Raw genomic sequence first — 14,049 nt, forward strand, 5'->3', positions numbered from 1 at the left:
CCTGATCTCAGACTCCTAGACACTGGAACTCTGAGAACTAATTTTTTATTGTTCATAAACCACCCAGACTGTGATATTTTGTTACAGCAACACAAATAGAATAACAATTATCTGTTTAATAGTGTCAAAAATCCCTTAATGGTAATGGCATTTGATCTCAGCTTTGCCTTCATGGAGGAACGGGTATTGAAATGTAGGGATGCAAATGCAGGTGGAACAAGTGGTTTTGATGAAAGCATAGATATTGGAAAAACTAGAATATGTTGGAAAGTAGTGATCTCAGTTTCCAGTGTTCTGGAGGGTAGAGTATATATGAATGGTGAAATACTTCATAATGACAGTAACATAGCTAGCCCCTTTTGACTATATCTTAGGAGTCAGATACTATAATGCATGTTTTGTATTTATTAGTTTATTCACAACATATTATTAATCAGGTGCTAATATTAACCACATTTTATAGATAAGAAAATGAAGTTACATAGAATTTAAGCAACTTTAAGATCTCATTGCCGCTTAGTGAAAAGAACTGGATTCAAACTCAGAGCTTACAGTAGGTGAGAAAGTATTTTAAGGAAAGACTGTATAAACAGGTTATTGAACATCAAGGTGATAAACTTATTTTTAATTTGGGTTGTAATGAGAAACCAGTGTACATTTTAGAAAGTATAATGTGATCAAAACTGTGCTTTAAGATCAAAGCTGGAAATGATTCTTAGAATACTATATGGGTGAGTAGAATATAATGGGTGGATTTCCCACTGAACTTTTTACATTGTTTTCACTTTTACTTTTAAAGTAGTATATAGTATAATTCTGGGGTGCCTGGGTGGCTCAGTTAGTGAAGCATCTGCCTCCAGCTCAGGTCATGATCACAGGGTTCTGGTGTCAAGCCCCAGTCGGGCTCCCTGCTCAGTGGGGAGTCTGCTTCTCCTTCTGCTCCACCCCCACTAGTATGCTCTTTCTGTCTGTCTGTCTGGTCTCTCAAATAAATAAATAAATAAATAAATAAATAAATAAATAAAATCTTTTTTTAAGTGTTATAGTATAATTCTATCCAACAATAAGGTAATAAATATGTAAAAGTCTTGTATACATATTGCATTGGTGGTAGCACTCTGAAGTGACGTTGGAAAGGAGTTAGGGGAAAGGAAAAGGTAGCTTTGTTCCTGTTTACATTGATGCAGTGCAAAAAGAAAGAATGGCCATGTGTGCCAACATTCCTATTGGAAACTGACATCATCAGAAGAAATGTAAGCCCCAGATAATACTCAGAACATATTAGGTTCTCCATTGTATGAATATACACTGTTATTTAATCTTATTTTTAATTGAGAAAAAGGCAATGCAAATTAAAAAAAAAAACAATTGTGGGACATTGGCATTGGATATCTGGATTACTGATATAGAAATGCTATTTTAATTTCTTTGAAAATAGGTAATAAAAACCTAAAATAGGTGTTTTTGACTTCCTCAGTAGAGATGGATTCATGTAATGAAGTAGAAGTTCTAAATTTTATAGACAAGGAGGGATATGGAGTCCAAATTATGCAGAAATTTTAGTGTTGGGTGATGAGGAAGATAAGTTATTAAAAGAAACAGGAAAGAAAGTAGAGTCAGTTCTAAGAGATGATGATGAATTTAGTGTTGGCATATTATTAACATAGTGTTGTGTTTTGTAATCTTGTCTTTGGCATTATAAAAACTCATCAGGTAAACTACTTATTCACCTGCATTAATGATAGACTTCTAAACAGTTTTAACTTTTTGTTATTTACACTTTATTACTGAAATGAATGCAAGTATCTTCATTTAGAGTATATTTTGATTTGAAAGGTGGTGATTGAAAATCAATGAGATATTCTGTTTCTGAGGAATAAGGATAATTTTACAAAACAATTAAAGTCAATAATATTGCACTATGTACACAAAAAAGCATTTCATTTTGCAAATGACCAGCCCTCACAATTTCTTTGTTTCTTAAAGAACTAGTCTATCAGAGCAAGGAAGTATTTCTCCTATTATCTGGAAGGCTTTACTTGGCACATGTTCAGCATTCAATAAATGAATGACACATGGAAAAATGCTTGAACAGGGAGTCTCTAACGTTTCTAAAGGTGTTTCACTGAATTTTCACACTTAAGAATGATAGTGTATTCTAGTTTCAGTAAGTAAAATGAAATAAATAACATAGTGATTTTCAATCAGGGAAGTGAAAGACATTTAATTGATAACTAAAGGGTTATATTAGTAAATTTCAAATGCTCAAAGGTTAATTTATTCAAATTTTAGGTTATTACATTAATATTAGAAGTAGCAGATGGTCCAGGGATGTCAATTAACATAAGTTACTGAGAGGTGGCTACTTTCAAATCTCTTCATCATCTTTCTAATTATAGGAAATCAGAACTACTTTAGCTATAGAAACACTTTTTTAAAGTTTTATTTATTTATTTGTTTGTTTATTTATTTATTTATTTATTTATTTATTCATGAGACACACACAGAGAGAGAGGCAGAGACGTAGGCAGAGAGAGAAGCAGGCTCCATGGACGGAGCCTGATGTGGGACTCGATCCCAGGACTCCAGGAACATGCCCTGGGCCAAAGGCAGAGGCTCAACTGCTGAGCTACCCAGGCATCCCTAGAAACAGGTGTTTTTGTTTTTGTTTTTTTTCTCAATCTACACATGTCCTTCTAAGTTATAAATTGTTAATCATTGACACTAAAACATAACATATATTGGATCATTTTAAAATTGCATTTAAATAACTCCTATTCATAAATAGTTCTTGTTTTAAAGAACGAGTCTATTAAAAAAAAGCCACATTTAATTTGTCCCCGAAAAAGAAAAGACTGTTTTAGTTATTTTCATGTTTATTCATTTAACAAATATCTCTCTGAACATGGCTAGCTTATGCCAGGTACTGCTCTAGATGCTAGGGATGTAGCAGTTAACAAAACTATAAAATCCCTGTTTTCAGAGAGCCTACATTTTAGTGAACAAAGCAGACAACAAGCAAACAAATACTATTTAATATTGTTTGCACTAATAAATTCTATGAAGAAAGATAAAGCATTGATAGAAATTGGGATGCAGGCTGCTTCTTAGAGTAGTCCAATTCAGAATGCCTTAAAAGTTTGAAACAAACAGTTTGAGAGAAATAATGGAGTCAAGAATGACTCCAATCTTTTGGCTTGAACAACTGGGTGGAGGGTGACATATACTACTGTCTGAGGAGAGAATCAAGACTTTGGGACACAAAATGTTTGATATTCCTGTTAAATTTTCAGACGAGATATTGAATTGGAGTTTAACATTCAAATGAGTTTGGTGTTCAACAGAGAAGTCAGGGCTGATGATGGAAATTTACGAGCCTCAGTCTCTAGATGTTTTATAAAACCATGGAAGAGGCTCTATTTTTAAAGCTGTGATACAGTATGAGAGTACTTAGGAAATCAATAAAGGAAGAGCTGTCCAAAGAACTGAAGGAGGTCACGTCAAAAATAATGAGGATAATGAAGCAAAATAAACAGAAAAAAAAAATTCCTAGTCAGCTAAGGAAAACTCTAAAATGTACTACTCTAAAAAAGAGAGTCTTCAAGGAGGAGACAAGGATCAATTGTGTCCTAAGAATTGATAACTGAGTAATTAGGCAACAGGTCGTCACTGGTAACCCTGACAGTAGAGGTGTAAGTGACTCATAAGAATGTAAGACCAAGTAAAGTGGGTTCAAAACAGAAGGAGAGGAAGTAGAGAAAGTAGAAAATCCTTTCTGTGAGTTTGTGAGTTTCTCTATGCAGGGAAATGAAAAATGGAGGGGTAGCTGAAGAGGACTATAAGTTTAAGGAAAGTCGTTTTGTCTTTTGTTGTTTTTGTTTGTAAAGACAACAAGCTTGTAGACCTATGGAAATCATCCATCAGAAGTCAAAATACTGATGATTCAAGGAATAGATAAGGCAATTACACAAGTCTAATTCTTGAATAGACAAGAGAAGATGGAATTGATGCACAATTAAAAGGATTGGCCTTAGATGAGAGTGCAGTGTATTTTTCCATTCAAGTGAGACAAAGATGGAACATTTAGTTCTAGATTCAGACAGATTGGTAGGTTTAATAAAGTTCAGAGTGAGAAAGTACTCTTTTGGTTACTTCTATTTTCTCAAGTAAATATGAAATAAAAATCATAATGTTAGAATAAGGAGAAAGTAGGTAGATATATGAAAATTCATTATCTGGAGGCAGGGAAGGAAAAAGCCCTTATAAAACAGTATTTCACTGTTTTCTGACAGGGTTGCCAAAGGATATAAACATACAACCTAGAGTTAAGACACTGATTTTCTACTTTGCTTTTAAAAAGACAAATTAGTTCTAAGTATTCAATAGTGATTTTATACCAAACTTCGAGCTACTTTACTAGATATATTGTTTGAAATTTGATGGTATGTTGTTCTAAACTTCTAAAGATTATTAAAATATAATTTATCTAATAATTTGGCAAGTGTTATCTGTCAGGGAAAGCTCAGATGGAGGGTCTGTGAGTCCTCGCGCTAAGAATAAATAGTCACACACATTCAAAAGATGCAACCAATACAACAAATTTTCTTTTCTCAAGACTAAAATAACTCTAAAAGGCTTGACTCAGGAGAATAGGCAGGATATCAGTCCTCAAAGTCAAGGACTAGTATGGACTCTAGGGGGAGGAGTGCCTGAGAGGTATTCCCTAACTGTGGTTATTTCTTTGTTGATTGCTATTGATGCAGAGGATGCCTTGAAGGCACTCCCGATTTTTTTTTCTTATTAGAAAGGACAAAATATTCTCTTTTTCTCAGCTTTATTATTTCCCTGAGGATTTTAATAGCTATATACTTCTACTTTTCCCAAACAAAGTAATAGAGGAGTTACATACATATGTACATCCTGGCCTCATCTTAAAATTAAACAATTTGTAATTTTTATGAATTTAAATGTGCCTCATTTGTTTTCTATTTTCATTATACGTCCAGTTTTGAGACAAAAAAGAGAGTTAATTGGAGAACATGTACGACCCATCACTTATTCTAAATTGAGAATTTAATTAATAGTTCCATAGCTATTCTACAAAAAAATAAAATAGTAGGATAGAAATTTATACCTATGTTGTATAGGTATAAATAAATACAGTTATAAAAATAAATTTTATCAATTGTCAAATCTAGAGCCCATAAATGTGGCCCTATGATTCTTTAAACCCATACAAAGAAGTCCTTAGCAAGATTGCAGCTATGATGTTAACTAGTAAAGCAAATGGAAGACATGCATTTTTTTTCTGTGTCTGATATTTTCCTAAACTCTCGATAAATCAAAGGTGTCATGACACATAAGACACCACGGTTACATTTTCTGTTTAAGATGTCAAGAAAGGTACTAGACTGTGACAGTAATGCCCTCTAGTAAAAAATAATAATAATAAATTTTAAAAAACAAAAACAAAACAGAAAAACACACATAGAATATTCATGAGTACTTTAATATCTTAACACAGCATACTCATTAAGAGTGTCTGGGTGGAAAAAAATGTGATATTTGAGTAATGGAAATTCTTTCAGAAATCATTGTCTTGTTCTGTCATGGAATGTGATTTCCAACTAAGTAAAGAGCCAGAAAAGATGTAGGATATGAAGAGTCCAGGAAATAGAGAAATATATTCAATGGCCAGGGCTAGGTTTTCAAAGGCACCCTGTAAAGTTTTAGTGTTTTTCTAGGACAGAGACTTAGGCAATACTGCTCAATTGCAGGCACAGTAGCTTGTTCTGCAACTATATCTGCATAGTAAGCACACTAGGTTTACATGTTTATCTGAGGAAGGCCTTGGGGGAGAGGTCACATTTGTGGAGATTATGCACATCTTCCCAAACCACTCCAATGTCAATACTACGGCAAAGGTATCATTAGCCCTGAATAACAGGATGAAACTAGTAAAATCACTGTTTTTTAATCTCTTCCAGCCTTTTCACATTTCTTTTATTAATACTCAAAATCCCACTCCCCTAATTCTGCTTCCTGAACGTTCACAAAATTGCTTAAAGCACACACACACACACACACACACACACACACACACAAAAAACATTCACCAAGCACATACTCCATATTCTGTTCTAGACACTGAGCTACTTCTCTGCCATTTACTATTTGCCATAGTGTCTATAATTTCCTCCGTGCATAGTTGTCTGAGTAAAGAACAACAAATCTGGGTTACTATGGTTATGGTCCATTAAGCTCACTCCTACCCCAAAGTCTCATATACCATCATGTCATCAAATGCCATTCTCAGTTATGTCTCAATAAAATGACAAATTGTTCAGAAACTATACCTTTGGACTCCCTAAAAATAGTAAAAACTATGAATAGTGAATCTTCATATGTCAAGACATAATCACCTTTCATTCTGCAGGAAGCCATTCTTAGCCAGATGGTATACTGAAACAGATCTGATCCACTAGTCTCATAAATTATCAAGGTTACTAAGACTTACTGTGTCACCTATTCTAAGAATACTCACATTTTAATATAGAGTGCTTTGTTAACAAAGAAAGAAAAAGAGGGAGGCAATTATACTGCAATAACTGAATTCCAAGCATTTCGAGGGGCTGTGGAGACTCTGATACTCTAAACAAAGAACTCTTCCTTCTCTGTACAGGCATCTGCCTATTCTCGCTACAAGCAGAAGCACTCCTGGCAGAAAACCATGAATGGTTCCTCTGCCCTCTAAAAGAAAACTTTAAAATATACATTAGATAATAATAGAGTTGGAGGTTACATGTAGGAGCCATAGGACATTGTATTTTGTTTCCTTTCTCTCTTTCTTTTTAAGAATTACAGCAAAGATAACAGTGAGTGGTATGAAAATTCTCCCTAGCATTGTCTAGGGTTGTGCTTCCACCGATTACAGGGATTATGATTTGTATTTCTAACACCATTGCCTAAATGGTCTCCCCATCATTCCAATCAGTGAATAGCACAGTATAAACTGTAATAGAATCCTAAAGTTATTTAATGGGCTCCCTTTTCTCACTACTATAGTTGCTACGTGGCAAAGAGGTACACACTCTCTCTCATGGTGCCACTTATTGCAGTGCCTCTACACTGATGAGCATGTAATTATTTAGTGCTCTTTATCCTAGGACTGCTTTAGTCCAATCAGTAGAGTCCTACTGGTCCTGCAGAATTGTAAACTGGGTTAAGTGCCTGCCTTCAGCAAGTAGTTAGGAGACTAAAAAGTACAGTTCAATGAGCCTGAATTTATCGGGAGTAAAACTGGCAACAGTTTGTAAGTTAGACATTCTTGGCCATTACTTTCATTTTTACAGGTTTTGCAAAAGCCCACTGTTAGCTCTGGGTGCATATATTTAATATTTCTACATCAAAATTGGTCTAAATCAATTAAAAGAAGACAAATTAAATAAAAAACCCTTCATTTTAAGATATGACAACTCTTTAGAACTCTAATCTAAAAAAAAAGTATAAAGAATATACAGGAAGTTCTACTGGATACATATAGATATTCTAATGATTATTTATAAAACATTTTTTCAAATGACAAACGCTAATGTTTAATTAAAAAATCACTACCTTTTAATGTGTGTCCCATTCCAGTTATGAACACTCCAATATGACATTCATATTCCAGTATGTATTCTCTTACACAGTATGATCTAGTACTCATTAAATTTTTTTTAAATGTACATTGTAAATTTTCTTCCATTTCAAAATTATTTATTTTGATATCAAATGATAACTGGACTAGATTACTTTTGAGTTCCTCCCAACCCTGAATGATTGATTCTACATTTCAGTAGTCAGGTCAATCTTACAAAGGCTAGAAAAGAAAAGAGTTTGTCTGCATTGTATGAATTAACAAGAATGAAAAGGCCTCCTGCCTAATATCAATTCCTTCCCCCCACCTGCCACAGTGCTTGAAAATCCCCTCCCCCTTATTAGAATTATTTCTTAAAGGTACTCTTAAGGCTTGTGAATTTTGCTTGGATTCAGAATTATGTTACAAATGAGGGATAATCAATTAACTTATCTAATCAATTAATTTACCTAATTACTATCAGTTATTATATTGAAAACAAGATCCCGAGGCAAGTTTTAGAGTGAGCAATTGGGGAGTGACCACAATATCATTCTGTGCTGAAATTTACAAGCCGCTTCCAGGCCAATTGACTCTCTCTGCCTTCACATAAAAGGCTATTTCTCCTAAGAATCTTTCTATTTTCTCATCTATCTTCTTGTAAGGCCTTTGCAGAACCCTCCTGAGTCTAGTTCTAGATTCTCATTGTATCCTTTGAGTTTGATATTCCTTTTTTTTTAAAATATGTTTTTCTACAGCCTATTGATCTTTTATACACATCCACTGTTCTGAGCCAGCCCATTTGAACGTCCCATAGTTTTCGATGCACCCAACTTCTAAGATGCCTGGAAGTCTGGCTTGACTTGGAGAAAAAGTTAGGTTCTAGAGTCCAGTAGGGTTCGATTGTAGAGGAAGAAAAAAGAGGGGCCAATCTAAGCAGCCAGGTAATGGAAAGGAAGACTGGCAAAATTTTAAGATAAATGTGATTGAATTTAAAACATTTTCCTAGCACCCATCAGTTATGGCAACACCAAAGTATGAAAAAATTGCCACAAAATGTAAGGTTGATGTGTTAAGTAACATTTTACATATAACTAATCCAAAATATCTTCTGGTTTATTTGTTATCAATTTGAGAAAGCTAAAGCAAAGCTGATAGTTTCCCTTTCGAATTTGTATGAATACATTGGTTCAAATATCTATGTGACCTTTAGAATCAGTAAGTATATTTTCTACACTTGTGCCTTTACTATATTACTAGCAACTCATTTTTCTAAAACTACAAAGCCTAGGAACATTTCCATAAAATCTGTAATTTTTAAACTCTGTAGACCAATACTGTCATCAAGCCAGTGACTAAGAGGTGGAGGCTTTTATATGTTCCATTATCTTTTTTTTTAAAGATTTATTTATTTATTCATGAGAAACACACAGAGAGAGAGAGAGGAAGAGACATAGGCAGAGGGAGAAGTAGGGTTCTCTCAGGGAGCCTGATATGGGACTCGACCCTGGATCCTGGGATCATGCCCTGAGCTGAAGGCAGACACTCAACTGCTGAGCCGCCCAGGTGTCCCATATGTTCCATTATCAATTCTAGAGTCATTAAATCTCCTTGATGCAGTATTACATTATCATGTACCATCCCTCTCTGGTTACATTCTGTTATTGGCAGATACTTTCTCTGTGTAGAAAGAGAGGAAGTACCACTCTATAGGGTTTATCACATTACACTGTCCCTGTATAGCCACAGCAATATTGTGTGGATCAATATAAACAGCAAAGGACAAGCCTTCTACTTATTTAGCCCATCAATATTTTAAATCAGAACTCTCAGTAGTAGAGAAAAGGAACAGGCAACCTGACTTAATTTTTCTCAAGGATTGCCCCTGAAACATAAATAGGGCTCTATAAACCAAGTCAGTAATTTAAAGAAGTAAACTAAGAAGTAAAAGAAGTTCTTTCTAATTTGGTATACATATATGATTTGTAAATAATTGAACACACTATCTCAGGGAAATTGTTAAAAGTATAGCATGAGGTTAAGCTCTAAAGGGAGATGGCTATGGCAGTTTACTGAGAAAATCCAATGCTTTGCTCAATCTGGCTTCGGAAAAGAGAATCCCATCCATGCTTAATTTTCTAATCGCTAATAAAAGAGGGTGGGGGGCAGCCTGAGTGGCTCAGCAGTTTAGAGCCGCCTTCAGCTCAGGGCGTGATCCTGGGGACCTGGGATGGAGTCCCATGTTAGGTTCCCTTCATGGAGCTTGCTTCTCCCTCTGCCTGTGTCTCTGCCTTTTCTGTGTCTTTTGTGAATAAATAAAATCTTAAAAAAAGGGGGGGTGGGGACATTCATTAATTTATCAAAACATCATAATTTGAACATTCATCAAATTAAACCAGATTTTTTTTGAAACCAGATTTGAGTAAAGTCAAAAGCTAGATAGAATAGGATGTGAATTTCCTTGTATTATTCTTAATCAAGCCCACAGAAAAATTATCCTATTGTTACTAGCATTATCCTATTGTTACTAGCACATCTCAATGCTATTTCACTCACAAATCATCAATATTTGCTGTAGGTTGAATGCTGTGTAGAAACTATAGGCTTTATTCTCAGGGACAGGTAAAAGGAACAGTTTTGAAACATGAAATTCAAACACTTGAATTTACTAAAAAAAATTTACTAAAAAATTTTACTCAAAGTGGAGTGTTGATATTAGTAATTTTAACCAAAAAGAAAAGTTCTTCCTTCTTTTTCTTTTCTTTCTTTGTTTCCTTCCTTCCCTCCTACCTTCCTTGCTTTGACAAATATTCATTGAGTACCTATGTGTTCCAGGATATGATCGGAACTCAGTAAATAACAGTAATCAAAACTAACAAGTTTCAATACTCTCATAACACTTCATTATTCTGGAGAAATCAGATGATAAGCAAATATTTATGAGTTCATTTCAAATGGTAGGGATATAAAGAAAATTAAAATGAAAAATCATCTAGTGATTGAGTAGAAACGCATAAATAAAATTGGGAAATAAGAGCAATGGAGAGGGTATATACTATTAAGCAGAATGGTTAGTGAAGGTCATTCTGAATGTTAAGTTAGCTAAGACTTGAATGGTAAGAATGTGAATATCATAAGGAAAAGCATTGCAGGCAAACAAAACAGCAAGGAAAGACTTCAAGATAAGAGCAATGTAGTTGAAGAAGCACAAAGTTGATGTGTGATGAACAAAGAGAGTAGCAATCAGTGAGATGGGAAAGATAAATGATACCAGAACATTAGGTCCTTACACGTCTTGTGAGAAGTTTGGATTTTATTCTGAAGAGGAGTGAAAGTAATTGGGAGATTTTAAGCAAGAGAATGACATGATTCGGTTTATATTTTAGTAGATCACTTTTCATGTTGTGTGTGATTTTGGTGGGAAAGCAAGATCTCAAAGAAACCAGTTAGGAATCTATTGCATAGTCCAGGAGAGAGATGGATAATTCAATTAATCCATTTCTTTTGAACAGGTTTTTCAAACTAGAAACTTCCTGTAGTGGAAGGAGTTTTGTATTGATTGGTGACAACTGAAATAACTGCTCTGGATTTTTAGGTATGGATCATTGAGCTAAAATGAAGAAAAAAATCTATTTCTTCCAAGTGCATATTACTGTACTAGATTTCCAGTGAAAAGGAACTACAAAAAGGAAGTAAGAAATTCTAGAAGGACAAAAAAATAAAAAAGATAACTTACCATTTTTGGCTTTGCAAGATCTGTTGTCTGGCTGCATTATGTAGCCTTCCACACAACTGCAGGCATAGGATCCATGTGTATTTATGCAGGTCTGGCTGCATGTGCCATAAATAGCACATTCATCGTGATCTACAAAGAAAATGAGAATCACTTCTAAGTAGATTTATTGTTGGGCATTTTTCTTCTCCTTGAAGAAACTTTGTTTTTTTTTTTCAAATTTTGGAAACAATTTCAGAAAGAAAGACACAAGTCCATAAGTCTTTTCAAAACTACAGTAACTGAAAGCCAAAATTCAATGTTGCTTTGATAGTACAGAGATACAAGACCGTATGTAATCTTTTAAATCTTTCATTTTAAAAGATAATATCTAATATTTAGATCTTTTATTTTATTTTAAAAGATATCTAATATTTTATTTTAAATCTTTTATTTTAAAAGATAATATGAAGGCTAGAAGTCCTTGGATATTTTTGCGAAAACATAAAATGCACTCCACAGAATATCTGTTGAATAGTTCTAGTGTTGATGACTCTTTAAATTATTTTTATAAAGAATTAGCCTGATAACATGGTTTTCAATAAACATATTAAGAGTTTTGAGCCTTCACTTGATCAAAAAGAGGAAACTATTAAGCACTTGTTGAAAGGAAACATTTCATCTTAAATTTTATTTTAATATCTACGTTCCTACTTCTTCTCTTACATGCCCCCTGTCCTTTTACTCTTCCCTCCTGCATCTCATTCAAATCTCTATAAACAGCAAATACTTAATGCTTCTTAGCCAACAAGGCAAATAAAAAATATGTCAGGTAATAACTTGGACAAATGTATGTTTAGTTTGTCCTGTGTACCATGTACTTTACTAATCCCTGAAGAAACAAAAAACTGATAAAACATGGTTCCTATCTCTAAGTGAAACAAGTCTAGGGAAGTATAATTTTAATTCTATGCATTGCCTTATAATAGAGGCATACTATAGTTATTATAGAAACTCAGAGAAGTCAACCTGCTTGGAATTAGAGGGAGAATATTAAGTGAAGGCTACATCCTGACTTGGATTTAAAGGATAATTTAGATTTTCTCAGATTCAATAAGAAGGGATAAGATGGAAAGGGGCATTCCAGTTAAAATAGCATATGACATGATACTGAGATGACATAGTAGGGATTTGAAAGAAATATAAGGGGTCAAGTGGAATAAGGACAGATAAGGGGAAGGATAAGAGATGGCACTGGAAAGCAGTTCTGGAGACAGATAATGAAGTTATTTTTATGCTAAAGTAAAAGGTTGTACATTATATATAGGCATTGGGAAAGCGTTAAGGATGAGCTATATAATCAACTTTATATTTTAAAACTAAATAAACACAAATAAAAATGGATTGGTGCATGTAGAGAAGAGATCCTGGAAAAATAATTATGTGCTAAATTCACAAAAATTGTATTTTAATCCCATTATATTTTGAACTAAGTCAGTGGTAGGAGAGATGGAGAAGAGAGAATGGAGTGAAATGTTTAAGAACTCGAAGAGACATTTGAAGACTGGATAGATGGCAATGAATGGTGCTATACTAAAATAAGAATAAGCGGCATAATAAAAATAGGTATTTGGTCTTTACCTTCAGTTTCTGGCACAGAATCCCTAAAGCTCTTGCAATTTTCTTAACAATAGGAGTGTCTTTTGTTATTTAGGAGCCCTTCTGGAATGTACCTTAGTCTATGGCAATGAGGTGACTAAGGGTGGGACCACTAGATAATGCCAGGATGGGGGCTCCACACCAGAAAGACTAGACACATGATTAAAGGGTGGGAACTCAGCCCACCCTCTGAACACTGAGCTAAGAAAAGAGTTTACTAAGGAAAAGCAAAAATATTCCTGAGTAGTTAAGGGGCCATTTAAATTGGGAAACTGTGCATTTGTATGGCATTAATTTGCACTTTTCTCAGAATTCTTTGGCTTCATATAACAGCTTGCATTCGTGGATAGTTTGTTTGAAGTAAGTTGCTTTGGAGATAAAAAGAATAGTTTTTGAAGCTAAGTTTACAGTGATTATGAAAGAAATTAAATCTTGCATTTGGTAAAATCCAGCCCCTAATGGCAGAAATGATTCTCCTCCATTTTCACAGATTTTTCAACTTTAATTTTATTGATTCCTATTTTAGTTTTTCTGACATGATTATGCTATCCAGAGAGCAATATGAGTCATGATTTTTGTTGTTGTTTTTCTTAGCCAGAATGCACTGCTATGACATTCATGTAACTCCAGAAAATTGGCCGCAGAGGAATAGGCATGTCATTATTTATAATGCTGCCTTTCTTTTCCCTCTAAGGACAGAAAATACCCTGGAAATACAGCTTCAGGAGAGCATAAATGATGGTCAAATCTGGCCATCCAGGAGTGCAGAGAAAGTAAAAAGAGCCCTTCTTTCAGTAGTGACCTTCTAGACTGGCTGATGTGAAATTCCTTACTAATGTTCAAAAGAAGATATTGATTATCGTTACTTTTATGGATTTAATTAGGAGATTAGGGAAAAAGAGATCAATGCAGAAGGAGCTGAAAATCCCGATTCCTATAGGATTCAGTTGCAGCAAAAGAGTAAGGATGCTGTGTAGGTATATTAGCCTTCCCTGTGTGAATGGAAAGAGCTGGTTTGAACTGGGAATTGCATGTATGTGTGCATGCATGCAGAAGTACT

At 34.3% G+C, this 14,049-nt stretch overlaps 1 protein-coding gene across 1 annotated transcript in view; it reads right to left on the bottom strand.

Annotated features, from left to right (window-relative positions):
• LOC129495604 (low-density lipoprotein receptor-related protein 1B) overlaps nucleotides 1-14,049 on the bottom strand; it is a 1,831,349-nt gene that overhangs the window by 975,428 nt on the left and 841,872 nt on the right. The window contains exon 5 of the mRNA XM_055303278.1: nucleotides 11,355-11,483. Coding sequence (XP_055159253.1) covers nucleotides 11,355-11,483 — 129 coding nt within the window. The remainder of the gene's footprint in view (nucleotides 1-11,354; nucleotides 11,484-14,049) is intronic.

Source organism: Nyctereutes procyonoides, unplaced genomic scaffold, assembly GCF_905146905.1.
Source record: "Nyctereutes procyonoides isolate TBG_1078 unplaced genomic scaffold, NYPRO_anot_genome, whole genome shotgun sequence".
NCBI classification, from domain to species: domain Eukaryota; kingdom Metazoa; phylum Chordata; class Mammalia; order Carnivora; family Canidae; genus Nyctereutes; species Nyctereutes procyonoides.